The sequence below is a fragment of the Coccidioides immitis genome (genome assembly GCF_000149335.2).
Source record: "Coccidioides immitis RS genomic scaffold supercont3.3, whole genome shotgun sequence".
NCBI classification, from domain to species: Eukaryota; Fungi; Ascomycota; class Eurotiomycetes; order Onygenales; family Onygenaceae; genus Coccidioides; species Coccidioides immitis.
In genome coordinates this window covers 1,839,781-1,856,568 of record NW_004504308.1, presented here as the reverse complement: position 1 = coordinate 1,856,568, position 16,788 = coordinate 1,839,781, and the positions used below count along the sequence as shown (strand labels likewise).

Below are 16,788 nucleotides of genomic sequence, written 5' to 3'. Positions count from 1 at the left end.
TTTAGAAAGAGCTGCTTTGTGTAGAATATCATGAGAGCAGGATCATCAATGTCATCTCCATAGTGCTTGCTGATCCAATCTTGAGCATCATCTTTCATGCTTAAGCTGAGCCATGTAGCAAAGAATGTCATGGCACTTTGCCATTTGATTCATATATCTTCAGAAGCCTCTGTAGGCTCTGGCACCACTGCATTGTATAGAATCCCCCAGCCATAGTGGTTTAGCTGCAACCTGACAATGTTTAACCAAGTATTCACATTTTTCTCACCTTGTAGCATGGGGATTGACCAAATTGTTGTTCCAGTGATGTCTGTAACCATTTTGTCTGCTATATTGAAATTCCTTTCAATTCAGGGAGTTGTTTCTCTGAACTGGCAGCCCACAATGCTGCCCCATAGAAAGCCAACCCACCATGTGATGCCTGCTGGCTGTGAATGTGCACCCATGTTGGTGCTAGCATCCTCCATATGTCCTGCTGGACTCATATTTCTAGAGGTTGGATTGGGGGTTGGAGCTAAGGAGCTCTCCAGGTCAATGTCCATCATTCCATCAAGGGTTTTTCCTCTTTTGGCAACTCCAAAGGCTTCAAAGATTCCTAAAGAAGGGCTCAGAACCTCTCAGAAGGACCTACAAGGCTACCAACCATATGCAGAAGCTATAGAAACCACAGAACATGAACTCAATAGATGTGCGTGCCCTTGCTCCTCTCATCCAAAGGATTGTGGGATGAGAAGTAAGACAAAAACTCTGCATCAGATCAAAGAAGATCCGAGCCGCTAAGCTGGAGACTAACTACATAGAGACTAGTGTCTTGACAAATTGTCATGTGCAGCATCATGTAACTGGATTAGACAGTTTCTAGACCTGTTGTTTGCTCTGCTTGAGTGTGAGGTTGGTTTGGCAATCCCCTGTCCACAGGCACAAGTGAAGACAGGCACCCACCCCGAACAGCTCAATTGCCAAATCTCTGAAAATCTTAGTCCCTATATTGTTCCATCAACACAGGATAACCTTCCAATGGCGCCAAACTTCTTTTTAGAGGCAAAGGGCCCTGATGGATCTCTTGTGGTAGCTGTGTGGCAAGCATGCTATAATGGTGCATTGGGGGCCCGTGGCATACATTCTCTACAGACTTACCAGCAAGATGAACCAATCAACAACAATAATGCATACACTCTCACATTGACTTATCATGGTGGGCAACTAAAACTGTACACAACCCATATCAACAAGCCTGGCTACACAGATGGCCGTTCCGAATATATCATGACACAACTTAAGGGTTGGTCAATGACCAGCGACCTTGAAACTTTTTGTCTAGAAGCATCAGCATACCAGAATGCACGAGATTGGGCAAAAGAAAAGAGAGATCAATTCATTCAAGTGGCAAATGAGAGACTTTTCCAGAAACACTCACAAGATTCTTCCTCGCAGCACCAGCTGGTTTCTGATTTAACACCTGTCTTGGATGATTCTGATGGGTCAACTGAATCTGGCGAGTATCAAGATGCTCAGTGGAGTTTTGCCGTCCCAGTTGAACGCCGAAAAGAGGATCATGGGAAGCCTAGAAGGCTGAGGATCTGTGGGAGTGAGTCTCTTGTTACAACCAGTGATGCGGCCAGGGATACAATCAGTGATAAAGCCCTTGTACTCCAAAACTGACCCCAATGTGATTTGTTTGTGCCTGTATTTGTGCTTCTTGTACATAATTTCAAATACTCCAATAGCTCTCCTGAATTTGTTTCACTGGCTATGTTTAGAGGAGGAGTTCACAAATCTTGTATGCATAGGTTTGTAATTTTGGGCGAAGATGGGATGGGTTTGGAGAAAAGATGTTCCATTCCATCAATTCACCAGCGGGAATGTATTCCACAGTGGGACATCACGGGCCGTCCTGTGCCTTTCTGCAGTCCATTACCAAATGAGGCTGCTCTGTTGTCCAACGCATTTAACTTCTGATCAGCTCTGTCCAAGGGCTCTCTCTCTGTCAGCAGGCCCCTCTCCATCAGCATATCTAATGGTCTTGGCATATTAGAGTTTGAAAACAAAATAACAAACATTTGCAAAGCAAGTGAACTTGTCCCAGCCTAGAGCAGTCCTTGGCATGTGTCTTCAGCATGTTTGAGGCGTTTGTTTGTCTCTGCTTGTAGTACCTGTGGACTCCCATAAGAACAAGACTGACAAGTGGTGTTTGAATGCTCTTTTAATCACCTGGAGCCTGTTTCTTTTTGCCCCGCACAGGCTCTGCATCCACACTTCCATCTTGCCAGGATGAAAGTTGGTGCTTCACACTCATCAGGATCTCCCTTAACCACAGTCCATCATCTGGTTTTATTTGAGGAATTAGAAGTTGTTTAAGGTAAGAATAGACAATGTGCTGACTATAACCCAAAGCATGTTTTGATATCATGCCAGGAAGCAGATGAAATGGATAGCTCAAAACTTTATGTTGTGTTCTACCAACCCTGATACGGCAACTTTCAACACTGGGCGTTATACCTTGACACAGATGATCAGGAGGTGATCTTCAAGGTTGTCAGGTCACATCCAAACTTCTGTCTGAATGTTGTGAATTCCAGACCTGAACATTCAAAGAACTTCATTGGCAAAGTACTCATTGCTGTACTTGACAAGGACAACATTTGAAGGGTGCATGAGATTGTCAAAAACATCAAAGTCAATAACAACACCATAGAATGGGATTGTCAGGAGTATGTGCTTGATATTCTTGATAGCCTGGAAGCTGAGTTCATTGTGGAGGAGGACAACAAGAATTATTGTGAAGCAAGGAAGGAGTTGAAGGAAAAGTGAGGGGCAATGTACTGAAATTTCAATGAGGAGCTGAGTATCATAATGATGTCAATATTTGCCACATGTGGTGCGGCCGGAATCACAGATGGGGGTTGGAAAACCATGCAGAGTGAGTTTGTTTTATCAATATTGCTCTTAGCAAGTCCCACCAAGTTGTTTATCCAAATCTTGACAAGTCACTCAACTAACATCCCCTGAACATTGTCCAACAACCACCACCAAGCATAGCATTCCAGTGAAATACATTTGGGCATAAACAAACACCAGTCATCATCTTCAGGAAGTGAAAGGCCATTTGTGCACTTGATCAACTCATAGTACTCAGGATAGAACCCGCTATATTTCCAGTCTAGCAGGCCAGTGACTTGGATTTCCTTATCACAAGCTTTGATAGTGATATTGTCTGGCCGCAGATCACCATGCATAAATACACATTGAATCTGTTGGAACGGAGTGCTGGGGGCAGAAAGATGGCGGATAAATTTTGTGAACAGAGGGGCCCAAAAAGAGGGCAACAGAAAGTTCTCAAAATCTTTGACAGTGAAGATCAGCTCAGTGCTCCATCAAAGGTGCCTCCTCACATCTTTGCAATCTTCACCGCCAACACCACCAAGTGGCATCCTGTCCAGGTGTGGGAGGGATCTTAGATTGGTCAATATTTGGCCCAGTTGCTCCTGAACCAACCTTTTCTGGGCAACATCTAGTCCCAGCCAGACATCCGCCAACGTTTGTTCTGGAATGTAACTCATAAATATCAAGGAGACATCATTTACGCGAAGGAGCCCAAGTGGCCTTGGAGCAGGTATGGTAGGCTTGTGTTTTTCCAGGTACTGCAGCATCATGTATTCAGTGTAGTCAACTGCATTCCTTATGGCTTTGGCAACAATATCTCCATCACATCTGAAAACCATCTTTTTGCAAGGAAATGGGCTTCTTCAAATGATCTTGCAGTGCTGCATAAGCCCTGTCAAGGCTTCTGACATCTCCATAGAAGCATCACCAGTCACTAATTTTCTAACAGAGTTGGATAGGGGAAATATAACAGTGATCAGGTCCGAAGGTCCTAGAAATATGTGAATATCATCATCAAGAACTGAGTTGTCATGAGAAGTTGTCACAGCAGGGCTTGATGCTAGCAGCTGAAGAGTCAGAAACAGTGAACATTAATAGAGGAGGGTATCTTAACTCATTGACTGTGATACTGGAGTTTGCATTTTAGAGAGATGTTCAGAGTAGTCCTTCAGAAAACATAATGTCAAATCAACTTCTGGATTCGCCTCCATCACCTGATCCAACTTGCACAATGTGTGAATATTGAATCAGACTGCTTTGGACTTTGTTAAACCTGAAGAGTTGAGCTCATCCTGCCTCTTTCTTTTTAAATTTTTGGTGAATGGAATCATGGTGACCGGGAAGGTAATCTTGTTGTTTCTGACATTTGACATTGACAGTTGAAACTGTGAAGCACTGAATTGGCATTTTGGAGAAATTGTGCCTGGGAGCTAAGCAATTCCTTTCTGTACCCCACTCGTGCCTCAGCAAACCAGGTTTCTACAGGCCTGATGTGCTTGCATTGAAATCTCCTTGAATGGAGCTGGCTCTTCCTGCAGACCTCCCTACAAAAAATTTCACTTCCCAAAAGAGGTGAGCTGTTCAAAAAGGAAATGGTGGAAGTTCCCACTTTGACAAAAAAATCCTGTAAATGGACAGAGGGCCCAAGATGTGGGACCCAAGTCATGTGGGTGAATGACTAAGTAAGGTTCTGACAGGACCACTCTTGTTGCTTCAAGTAAGTGGCAGCAATGACCACTCCTTGCTTGAGTCTGCCAGTAGAGAATGGGACAGCCTGTAATGATGAAGACACCAGAAGAAGATGTGCCAGTAATCTATATTGCTTGTGTCCAATTGCCCCACGCCACAAATTGAACAACATACTGCCAAATGCTAGACACCCAGAAATGCACCTCAGGGTCAAGGTATGTGGTTTCTGCTGGATATGACTCACCCTTAGCGTGGAATTCGCCCACATAGCTGGCCTGAATGCAAGCATCTTGAAGGAAGGGTGAACCTGGCTGAAGTCCACCAAAGCTGAGGTTGAGGTTGAGGCCCTCTCTTGTATATGTTTTCTCTTGGGTCTTGGACCCTTCGGGACACACAAATAAGTGAATGGCTGGAAAAGCAGGAGTTCAAGACAAGAGGATGGCTGAACAGCTGTTTGGATTTCTGTTCTGTTGGAGTGTTGGTCAGTTATCCTTCTATTCCAAGTGTCTTCAGTATGGGTGCACAGTAATTTAGAACTATGAGCCAGCTCCTAGAGAATGCATCTTGTGAGAATTTTCACTACAGAAGCATATCTTCAAGGAATTCCATTTTAGATGGCCTTGATGGTAGCATACAAACATGAGCTGATTCTTCAAGAAATCATCTTGGGAGGATTTCTGCCACAAAAGTGTCTCCTCAAGGAGTTTCATTTTAGATGACCTTGATGGTAGCATACAAACATGAGCTGATTCTTTGAAAAATCATCTTGTGAGGATTTCTGCAGAAGCTTCTAGTTGGCTTGGCATTTTCAGCTGGTGAAACATATCACATGAAGTTACATGTCTTGTTAGAATTATACTGTTAGAGCTATCCTGTGGAATATATATTAGGTCTACATCAGTCATGAAAGAGTGGTCTTGTCTAAAGTAGCATGTTATATACATCTTAGATTGCTGTTGGTCTTGTATCTTGCTGCTTGAGACTGATGGAGTTTTGAGTTGGCTTTCACATATCTCTGAGACATTCAAGACTGTATGGCTACTGAGAATTTTCTCCCAGGACTAATGCAATAATGAGAGCATTCAGGGGCTGTGGTGCAAGCATGACTTTGCCAGGAGTTGAGATTCATCAGAAATTGCAATGCTAATCTACTTTGCAGAGATCAAGTCACTCCAGGCGGAGATGATTAGTTGATGGGCATCATCTGCCAGCCAGGCCAGCAGCACTTAACCCCTGTTTTGCCCCAGAGTAAAAGCCTTGCAATGAGTCTTCCTGAAGAGTCAATGGGACCAGCCCTTTGGACTCCTTTTCCCATGGCTTTGAATCTATCAAGACATGTGGATGATTTCTAGAGGACAGAAGCTCTGTTGAGTTTTGATTGGGCTAATTCTGAGCCTGGCTGGTGTTGGGGCTACCCATTTTCAGCTGAAGGCAGGGGCTTGAGGAGTTGCTTTGTTGAAGTTTGGGTGATCTGAGACTGCCTTCTCCTGCTCCATCTTCTTCTTCAACCATGTTCATTGATTCTAGCTGTCTAATTCTTCTCTCATACCTGCTTGCCCCAACCCGCCCATGTTGCCTCTTGGCCTCTGAAGTAAAGGTCAATCAGAATTGAGGGCCAAAGGCACCAACTGGTAAGAAGTCATGTCACAGCAATTCAGTACTCTTGTTCTTTCATTCATTTTACTGAGTTCAATTGTTAGGACAACTCCCCTCTAATCATGGGTCAGCCATGTGCTTCTTGTGACTGCCATCTGCCTCAGTTGTTCTACACCACCAACCAGTACTCCAAGGGCCTGGGTGTATCATGATGTGCCAGCTGTATCCACAGCCACCCAAGTGACAACTCATCTGCAAAACAATCTGACAGTGGTAGATACAACATCTCTACCCGCGTCACTGTCCCACATAATGCACTTGACAATCCCTTTGCTCAAGATGCTTTTTGCTGGGTTGCTAAGAGGAAATACACTTCAGGCCTGTGCAGTGGCCAAGTGTGTATCATTAAGTGGTTTAAGACAGGTGCAGTCTTCTTGGATGATTATTTCACCCTTGACATTAAGGTGATTGACAAGGCATTGGAAATTGTTAACAGGTTCAATCAGCTTGACATTATTACTAAAGTTGTTAAAATCAACATTGCTGCTGTCTGGATCTTTGAAGACAACACCTCTGATAAATGGGCTGGCCAGAACAATCTGTGTGAGTCTTTTATCCAGAATTACCAAAAATTCAACAGCAACAGTGGGTGGAATGATGGCTCACAAGGATGGGGGAAAGTAATGCAAGCCCTGAGCCACTTTAGCTACCATCCTTCTGGTGGGAACTATGTTCTCTGTGACCTCCAAGATGGTGTCTACCAGCATGAGGTTGTCCTCTCTGACCCTGTCATTTTATTGCAGAATCAGGAGTATGGTGTCACTGATCTAGGCTCTGATGGGATCAGTTTCTTCTTCAGCCAGCACAAATGCAACAACTACTGTTATCCCACTTGGACACAGCCTGCTCGCCCAGTTCAGCATTTCTGCCCAGTCCCAGGTACAACCATGATTCAACAGTCAGTTCCTACCCACCATTCCCGCCCGGCTAGAACAAGATATTTTGGTTGATGAAAGAGAACTCCAGAGAGTGCAAGTTGGAGAGATTCTGAAGCCAGGGTCAGAGGGGCAGAAAGGGGATCCACTGCACTGGGCAAAATCAACAGACATGGAGCATGGAGCAGCAAACCTGGACTAGGGAGATCATCAACATGACATTTGTTGGTATTGCAGGAAACAGGGGCTGTTGGATCAGCATCACATAATTCTGCATGATTCTTGCTTGATGTTTCTATGGTCAAAAATTATTTTTATGTGGTAATTGAACACGGGCACGCTCTCTGTGTAGAAACAGCAGCCCAGTTACCGCCCACAGCTGCAACAAGCAAACAAGTGTCTTAATAGCATATCACCATCACCAGTCTCCGTACTGCTAGAGACCCTGTGACTGTGATGCGCACACTTGAGAACAAGCACAATCAACAGCTTTATTGCTTCCACGCGGGTATGCTTGACTTAATTGTCAGCAGGGGAAACCACAATTCTGCATAATATGTGGCCAATATTGACTGAATGCTGGGAGCACCGGAAAACACTAGCACTGTTTGTACACATTGCAGTGTTATCTAAGGGTGTCCTTTGATGTCATTTATTTTTAGTGGAAAAGTTGTGTCATGTTTGGGGCAGATCCTCCTGGGCCATCCTGTCTGTGACTGTGAATCAAATCATCAGCCTCAGCTGAAGTTGAAGTGGGGTATCTGGTGCAGCCTGCTGTGGTCAATTGCCTGTGAGCAGGAGTATTCAGGCCCAGCTGAAATCTTGACAATATTCATTCATGCTGACATGAGCATGTTGTGTCAGGTGTATCAAGTCCTTTTCAAAATGCATAAAATTCATAGTTTTGGGGTTCTGGCTTTTCTTTTCTCAGGTTTTATAAGCTGGGGATACCGACACTATCTAAAGATGAATTAGTTACACGAGTAATTTCATGAAGTTAAACCTATGGTGTTTTATGATTGCAGAGGACCTCAAATGAATGATGTGGAGTGAAAAATGAGCTGTAATCCCTGATCTATCTTAAATGTGGTTACAAGTTGGCTGACTTGGTGATGGCTGCTAACTGGGTAAACTAGCATAGGTCATCCTGACCCAGGTCACTTTGATCTGGGCCAACTGCACCATGTATACTTAGAAGCTCTATCAAGTATTAGTTACTGTCACCATACCAGCGCCAGCCATGCCACATGATTACACTGCACCATATTTGGTTGGTTCTTGTTAGGTAATCTAACTAGCACCTCGCTCACGTGACCCACATAGATTAGCCGAGATTCTCCTTTAGGTAGCTTAGTGAATGACAAGCATACAAGTCCTCCATCAGTTCTCTGGGAAAATTGTAGGTCCGATATCCTTTGAATTGCAGAAAGACTGTAATTCATCAAGCTTTTTATCATCAAAACAAGGCCACATGTATTCCTGAAAGCGTGGAGACCTGGCCAGGTGGTGACCATGGCCACAACCACGGCCACCAGCTAAATTACATGATGCTGGCCTGGAAAATTCTGGCATCTCGGGCCAATACAATCATTCAGTGAAATCTATAATGTTGGCTGAGGACTCAGCATGCTCTTGCAAGCTGTAAACATGCAGGAAGAGACAATCTACAAGATCAAGAAATCTTTGAGTGTGAGAAGACAGAGGACTGCTCCTGGGAAAAAATGTGATGTTGGGTTTCAGCTGCAGTTTTGAAGGCTGTCTCTGGTGTCTTCAGAATGTTGATTTCATAAACACTGTGTGCTCAAGAGAAATTCCCTTTGCAGCAGCACTCTTGCTGGCTTGCTGAGGAATCATCTTTAATGCAAAGTGCTTATCAGGGAGTCTGTTTGAGCTGTGTTGATAGCAGTCAAATGTGTTAAAACACCACACAACTTTGTATATGAAACTTTTAAGCAAGAATTAATGGCCCTTGAGTTAGTCACTGCTGACCAGCAAGGAGGAGGGCCTATTTATGAGCAGAGTGCCAAGCTGGGTTGGAATAACAAGTATCTGATCTAACACATACTCAAGTTCATCCACAGAGAGGTGTAGCAACTCCCCATTTCTTTATTCCTCTGTTCTCCTCCCTTCCAGCTTTATCCTTTTTCTTTCTTCATGCTTGCTCTTGTTTTCATAGTGTGGTACTATGCTCCCTGCCTATGATGCATGAGAGAATGCAAATATCTAATTATACTGAGATATTTTCGGAGCTGCAATATTTTGATGTCAGTGTATTTCATCTCAGCTCCTTGGGGTGAACCACCTTTAGCAACTTGCTCAAAGCCTGTGATCTTGCTGGTTTCCCAGCTCCCCAGGGCAAATTATCTCAGGCCACATATTTGGAGTCAAAGGCCATGATTCTCAAATCTCCAGGGCATCTGATTCCGCAGGGCAAAAGATAGATCAGGGCATTTTTTCAGAGGATATACTGAGGCAGACCACATATTTCCAGTTGAGAGCCATGATTTTCTGATTCCACAGGGCAGAAGATGGACCAGGGCATTTTTTCTCCTGCAGGGCAGAGGATATACTGAGGCAGACCACATATTTCCAGTTGAAAGCCATGATTTTCTGATTCCACAGGGCAGAAGATGGACCAGGGCATTTTTTCGCAGAGGATATACTGAGGAGGAAAAATGCCCTGGTCCCTGCCCTGCGGAATCAGAAAATATCCTCTTGGCCGGCCCTGATGCTCCCGGTGTTCCATCCTATAGGCCACGAACCAGGAGCTTTGTGGCACACCCTGAGTACCTCCAGCATTCCACCTACGCGAGCCACAAACTATGAGCTTCTGTGGCCGGCCCCAATACCCACACAATTTCATTAATATGGACCACGAACTACGCAGGCTCATGGCCGCTCCTAGTCTTCTCCACTTATGCTCTACAATCATGGTTATCCCCAGTTTAGCCCGTGTTTATCATGGGTAGCATGGCCACCCCTAGTCCTCAATGCATCCCTACTCCTTTTCATGCTATCTGCTTTCCTATGGTGGTCCCCAGTCTCCTCTACCTCCCTACTTCTTTCCACACCATTTGCTTCTTTCATGGCCACCCCTAGTCTGCTCTGTGTCCCTACTCCTTTCCACATTATTCACTTTCTCATGATTGTCCCCAGTCTGCTCTGTATCCCTGCTCCTCTCCATGTGTTCTAATGCATAGTGGCTTCCCCTAGTTCAGTTTTCCTCTCTACTGTTCTCCATGAATTTGCACTACAGTGGCTGTCCCCAATCCTCTCTGCATGTTTTGATGCATTATGGCTGTGCCTAGTCTGAATTATCTCCCTGCTGCTTTCCATGGTATGTTCTCAACTCACGGTCAGCCTTGATGCCCCCGGAATTTCACCCTTTATGCCATGGACTACATGGCTCACCTTGATCCTATCATCATTTCCCTGTACAACTCCAAAATCCAGCAACTTTATGGCCCTCCCTACACATCTCCACCTGGATTTTAGAATCCTAGTTATCTCATAGTCAACCTATTGCACAAGAACTAACAGCAGCCATACTATGGCTAGCAGAGGATGCCTTTTTGGTATGACAAACAGATAAACATGGTGGTGTCCAGGGCCAGATGAAGTAGCCAGATAGTGGATATCCTTATACCTCACCTTCTTATAATAAGGGAGAATCACTAGCAAGAATGTGCTACAAGAACAGAACTAGCTTATACAAGAAAGTTGGGAGGATGAAGGCAACATACAAGTCACATGTCTTTCCAAGATTAGGACAAGCACTTCAGCTCATTGCCAAGAGGAAATCACTTTCTCAGACCACTGGGAATATTCTACTGCACCAAGACATTCTAGAAAAAACCATAATAATAACCAATCCAGAAAATGCGGATGGCAATTCCAGCATGCTGATTGGTCTCAACCTTGCTAAAGAGATCATGCAGCGGGCGAAAATTCATGGCAATTGAGGTGACACTATTTTCAGCTTATTTCTGTGATTTTGAATGAACAGATGTATTCCACTCCAGGGGCTATATTCAAGTCATAATCAATGCTCAGACAAAATGATTTCCTATCTAATAACTCTTAATATAACCAGTGTTATCCTGACAGCACATTCCACATGTCATTACACCAGAGAAAACACATTCTGGGCAAAACCTATATCCACACAGAAGGGTCCTCCACTCTGAAGAAATTTCATAACAGATCAGGCATTGGCATTGACATCTCAGCTCATGAACTTCAATCTCAAGTTTGCTGACCCATTCATTCTTTCTGCTCATTTTCTCCTGTAGATGCTGCACTTGTTCCTCCAGCTTTTTGATCTCTGCATCCTTCACATCAACAATATCATAGATTCCCCAGCTCACTGTTTCCTATCTCAATATCAGTAAGAATGCATCCTGCTGGAAGAAGAATTCTACCAGAAGCAAGGATAAGTTGAGCACTTTACATTTCTTTGATAGTGACAACATCCCAGCAGGAGAGGCATTGGTGGGCACTACATCATCCAAAAGAGGTTCATACTCTGCATAGCTGTAGTCCATACAGGGTCTCTTTCTTAACCACTGCAGTGGGGGCTGGAATCTATCTGTCCCACTATCTGAATCAATGACAATGACAGCACAGCCAGATTCAGCTGCTGAAGATATGGTTGAAAGGCTGTCTGCCCAGAAAGGCTTGTACAACAAGGAGGCAATTTCAAACAAGAGGGCTGTAATATGAATAGGAGTTCATGCACTCTCTGGAATATCCAACAAATCAATCCTCAGCAGCTTTGATCTCACAAGGGGAAGTGGAAAAGGAACTGAAAGGAAATGTGATTTGAAGAGTGAGGGAGCCTGTACATATATCCAGAGCAGGAGAGGCAGTCACATGACTCCAGGCTGTGCAATATCATTCTTTATGAGCCTTCATTTGCAGATCCCTACCCACATCCAGAGCACTAATAGGGGAATGAGTTTGCTGGTGCAAACTCATTGTCTTTGCTTATAGGTGGTTCCTGCTTGGGGTTGGAGAGAGCAGGTGTGATCACAAGTAGAGTACAGCAAAATTCATTCAAGATGTTGATTGATTGAGTCTCTCATCACCCTGAAGCTTCATGCACCACTGCTGTAGAGCACTCACCATCCAGTAGGGAAACTGCTGCTTGATCTCCCACCAGCACCAGCTGCAGGCCCACATGGATTCCAGACACTCATCATTCTCTCAGGTCCATCTGGCCTTCTTCTTCTTCCCCTTCCTGACAAGCTCCGCACGCATTTCAACACCAGTTGAAGGTTGCAGGGGCTTGACAGCCATCCACTGACCTATGGCTGGTGGGGAGATGACCACAGAGCTCTGTAGAATCTCAAGGAGCTTTGCTGCTATGGCAGAAACAATTGTAGAGATATCTTCTGGGGACAACTGCTGCTGGCTGAAATCTTGCCCAGTGACCAGCAAACAGGACACCAACTGATTTGTTGTTGTTGACATTGGTGCCTGGAACTGAGATTGTGGCTGGATATAGTGTGGTTCAGTGTTGCTTGACTATATATGGAGCCTTTGTCACTTTGACTATCAATTTTCTGCATGGCCTGGATGGTAATTGTTGTCTGAGGTGTTGGCACTCCTATTATAGATGTTTTGGGCTGGGCAGGCCTTCTGGCATGATTGGTGCTTCAGTGATCTGGGATGACCATCTATATTTGTCACTGGCTGCTTGTGAGTGCTACTGGCTTTGGCCTGCAAGGTTGCCCTGGGGATTCTATAGGGTCAACACTTCATCACACTTTCACACAGTGACCTTGCCTGCAGCATCTGCTGGTTCATGTCACATGCAGATGTATTTGTATTCTCTTGGCCCTGACCTGAGATAGTTCAAACCACCACAGCCTCCATGAACTGAACAGGGGATTCAAGCCTGGAACTGGATATGTAGCAGAATCTCTCTTAACCTGCAGCCATCAGGGGATGCAGCACAGATACAGATTCAGGCAGGTTCATATTAATATTGAAAGAATGAACAGATGACCCAGGCTGACTGTGAGTTTCTGTCTCAGCATCAACTACAGTGTTGGCATCACCAGCTTCCAGATCAGATAGTGGACTCCTGATAGTCCCTAAGCAATGATGAGTACTGGTGGAGAAAGAATACAAGAACTTGAGAGACAACAAATCTTGATGTTCACAGTCTGTCTTGTAGAGCAGCAGCTGCAAGCTGTGATCAGAGAAATCATGATCAGCAGAGACTGGGGCAGCATTAGTAGTTGAATCCACAATACTCTCATTATTGTTATCAGGTATGCTGACAATACCATTCTCAATAAATTCCCTGTCAAAGTCATTCAGTGGGCAATCCAGGCCACCACCTTGGCTTCATTTACAGTCTCTGGAGGACAAGCTCTCTGAGATCCATGAAGGTAGGGGGGCCAGCAGTAGATATGATGTTGGCAGTGCAGGGACCACAGAAAATGCTTGTGGCACAGACAGAGAGCATGCAATAAGGAGAGGAAGAAGAGATTCAGAGCAAGAAGACAGGTTCACAGGCAGGAGATCACAGTGCTGAAAATAGAGTTTAAGGGGCAGTAATGCAGAAGCAGAAGTCAGAGCAGAAGCAAACTTGTGGGGGAACATAAGAGCAGTTTTGGGTTCAGAATTGGAGGGAGTGTAGTTGACAAACTGTATAGTGAAAGAATGCAATTGAACTGCTCAGCTGAGCTGAGGGTTGTCTGGCTGCCACTGACAGTGCAAACACCAGCTCCTTTATTGAATTTTGACAACCTACAGGGCTGTCAATCAGGCAATCTGGGCATTCACAGAACACTCACTCTCTTCCCCCAAGTCCATCCAGCCATACAACAATGTAATGTAACACCACTGCACCCCAGTTGTGATCATCATGGCACATTGTGTGCCGCAAGAGCAGCATGTATTGCTCAGATTTGTAGATGAACAGCACTTCCATGCTGGCAAACTCTGCTTGCTTTGGCGCAGGATGATGTCCCTGAACTGACAGCCAATGAAAGACTAGATTCTGGGTTTGTGGTCAGGGACACCAGGTCTGGCCAGCCAGTCATGGCAACCTCCAGGGTCTGTCTGCCTGCCAGTACACCCAACAGATACACTATACACATGATCAGAAATCCTCCCAGAAAGGTCATAAGCAGAGTTTTCAGTCCATGGTGGGAGTACAGTCCAACACAGATTTGTCATGAGGAAAGGACTGAACCCACCATCCTGCTGCAGTTGGCCAGGCAAGAAAAGAGTGGGTGGAGTTCATGCAGGATTTGCAAGAGCCATTGAGAGGAGTATGATGCAACCAAGGCACTCTCCATACTGCAGATATCAGCTCAGCTGACACAGCACTCAGACATGGTGAGAAGTCACCATCATTCTGGAGAACTTCAGCTGCTGCAGTGTGGGACCTGATCTGCATTACAAATGGTCAAATCACAGTTCTATTCCAGGGTTCATTGCCAGAGACACCTCATCAGACAGGCAGCCATGGCATCTCCAGGGCCTGTCTTCCTGCCAGAATGTCTGATGCATACTGAATTTGCATGATCAGAAATACCTCTGGCATTTAAGCAAGGCAGATTTTTGCACAGCAATCAGCATATCATTCAGCTGTGCAGCCCCAGAGTGGAGGACTGAGACATTTTTGCCATTGACCACCAGGCCAGGGAGTCCAAAGAGCCAAATCTCAAATTCTGTGCCATGCATGCGAGGAACCCTCAAGCATGAGGTCAACAAAGGCCCTATGCATCACAGCAAAATCACAATCAGAATGTGGTGATGACAATCCAGAAAGAGTGAAGCAATTCACCACAGAAGAAAACTAAGCCTGGGAAGCCAAGTTTGGGCTGGTTGGAGCATCATGGCAGTCAGGGTTTTCCAACTGAAGAAAAGGGAAAGAATGAAGGAGCAGGCAGTGGCACCAGACCATTGTTTCACAGTCACACACAGACAGAAAGCCAGGTGGGGGTGGTGGCAGCAGAGAGACAGGCACACAGGCAGCAGAAAAGTGAGAATGCAAGAAGAGAAAGGACACAGAGTGCATGTGCCAACAGCAGAAGGTTGATGGATCTTTATATAGGACAGGCTGGCAAGGCAATGATGTGTGAGCCAGCAGGCCAGGGTGTGCAGGACACCTTCCCCAAACAGGCTGCACTAGACTGAACATGGCCATGCTAGACCCAATCAGGGCAACACAATTCTGCATGCGGCCAGGTTCTGGATCCGGCCGCGTCAACACAAATTAAAGATTTACTTTTCTATAATGAACTTAATAAGCATTACTTATTCTTGTAATTCTGCAACTATTTTTAATTGATGTTGCAGTTTATTTAGTTCAGCTCAGATAATTAGTCTGAGCTTTATCTGTAGAAAGAGTACACAAAAGAATTCATCTAATAAACTGTTCAGATTCTGTTTGAGTTTGGCAATATACATAAAAAACAAGAGTGTAAATTAATTCTCTTGTTAAATAGTGTTATGATAATGCTATATTATATCTTAACTACAAGTTATCTTGGGTTTAATGTTGTTTTTACACTATATCTTGAATTTGTTTTATAATATAGGTAGTTATTCTTTCTTTATTTTCAACATCTGTCAATGTATCTGAGATTTGTTATAAAAATAGCTGAACACTTAATCAATTCTGACTGCATCTGGTGTTTTTTATAGTAATTTTCTCAGACAAAATTGCTGTCTTATTAAAGCTAACTATAGTTTGTACTTGTCAAGTAATTTATTATAATAATAAGATGTCTTTGGAGGCTTCACATTATTAAAATTATCTGACTTCTCTGTCAGTCATGTATGTAAGGAGAACTCTAAAGAGAAATTATTGTTTGTTATTTTCTGTTTATATTCTATCTGCTTCTGCAGTCTGTGTATTTTGTTTTGTTCACATATGTTTGCTAGATTCTTTTGCAGATATATTTTCTTTTCTTCAAATATCTTCTTCTCTCAGATTTCATCTAATATATTGAGGAGTGTATCTCTGTTGTCTGCATTATTGACTGGTGTTTTGCTGGTAGTAACTTTACTGCTACTAGCATCTTCATTAATATTTATTTTCTTTATATTGATATCTGCCTCTGTCAGGTCTGCAACATGAGATGTTGTTGTGGTTCATCTCATGAATCTTGATAACATTGTACTGACTTAGGCAATCATATGTCAGAGCATTCAGAATATTAAAAGAATCAGTTATAGATTATATAAATTTTTCCAGAATTAGAGATACAAAAGAGCTAAATAGATACAATGTCTGCAACTGATGAAAGAGAGTCATGCATAGAATATAGAGATTCTCTAACTAGAAGACTGAATACTGAGATTCTCACAATTCATGCAAATTGTGTGATTCTTATATATTCAAAATTGGGGTCATGTGAATACTTCTGAACATCTGACATCATTCAATACTTAGTTGGTCTAGGTCTACATTTGTAACAAATATTCCCTACACTACACTTTATGACTAGCTAAAAAAATGAGCTCTACAGGTGAATTTATGTGCAAATTCACACAAATTATCTCCAGCTGAAGAAGATAGACTCATTAAATAAGTACTGGATCAAGCTAAACAAGAAATCCCTCTCTGACCTGCATTAATTAAAGATACAGCTAATTATCTTCTTACTATACAGAATTCCACCATCTCTACCAATTCTTCTCTATATATTAGTAAGAACTA

The 16,788-nt window shown here is 43.7% G+C and overlaps 6 protein-coding genes across 6 annotated transcripts; 4 read left to right on the top strand and 2 right to left on the bottom strand.

Moving 5' to 3' along the window:
• Window positions 1-417: 417 nt before the first annotated feature.
• On the top strand, window positions 418-1,662 carry CIMG_13247 (uncharacterized protein; the record flags this gene model as incomplete). The annotated part of the gene is made up of 2 exons (XM_001241102.2): window positions 418-688; window positions 863-1,662. The coding sequence occupies 2 exons, from the start codon at window positions 418-420 to the stop codon at window positions 1,660-1,662; spliced, it is 1,071 nt and encodes a 356-aa protein (XP_001241103.2).
• A 1,619-nt stretch (window positions 1,663-3,281) lies between these two features.
• CIMG_13246 (uncharacterized protein) lies at window positions 3,282-3,842 on the top strand (the record flags this gene model as incomplete). Its single annotated transcript, XM_001241103.2, has 3 exons — window positions 3,282-3,440; window positions 3,516-3,613; window positions 3,833-3,842. 3 exons carry the CDS (start codon window positions 3,282-3,284, stop codon window positions 3,840-3,842), a joined length of 267 nt encoding a protein of 88 aa, XP_001241104.2.
• A 719-nt stretch (window positions 3,843-4,561) lies between these two features.
• CIMG_08268 (uncharacterized protein) lies at window positions 4,562-5,282 on the bottom strand (the record flags this gene model as incomplete). Its single annotated transcript, XM_001241104.2, has 3 exons — window positions 4,562-4,657; window positions 4,817-5,039; window positions 5,212-5,282. 3 exons carry the CDS (start codon window positions 5,280-5,282, stop codon window positions 4,562-4,564), a joined length of 390 nt encoding a protein of 129 aa, XP_001241105.2.
• Window positions 5,283-6,290: 1,008 nt separating this feature from the next.
• On the top strand, window positions 6,291-7,305 carry CIMG_08269 (uncharacterized protein; the record flags this gene model as incomplete). The annotated part of the gene is made up of 3 exons (XM_001241105.2): window positions 6,291-6,352; window positions 6,446-7,126; window positions 7,185-7,305. 3 exons carry the CDS (start codon window positions 6,291-6,293, stop codon window positions 7,303-7,305), a joined length of 864 nt encoding a protein of 287 aa, XP_001241106.2.
• Window positions 7,306-10,397: 3,092 nt separating this feature from the next.
• On the top strand, window positions 10,398-11,065 carry CIMG_08270 (uncharacterized protein; the record flags this gene model as incomplete). Its single annotated transcript, XM_001241106.2, has 3 exons — window positions 10,398-10,440; window positions 10,644-10,678; window positions 10,727-11,065. 3 exons carry the CDS (start codon window positions 10,398-10,400, stop codon window positions 11,063-11,065), a joined length of 417 nt encoding a protein of 138 aa, XP_001241107.2.
• Window positions 11,066-13,341: 2,276 nt separating this feature from the next.
• Window positions 13,342-15,099, bottom strand: CIMG_12130 (uncharacterized protein). Its single transcript, XM_012358567.1, has 4 exons — window positions 15,020-15,099; window positions 14,568-14,839; window positions 14,315-14,511; window positions 13,342-14,205 (listed from the first exon to the last, which is right to left on the bottom strand). The coding sequence occupies exons 2-4, from the start codon at window positions 14,628-14,630 to the stop codon at window positions 14,109-14,111; spliced, it is 357 nt and encodes a 118-aa protein (XP_012213990.1). The 5' UTR covers window positions 14,631-14,839; window positions 15,020-15,099; the 3' UTR covers window positions 13,342-14,108.
• Between the last annotated feature and the right edge of the window lie 1,689 nt (window positions 15,100-16,788).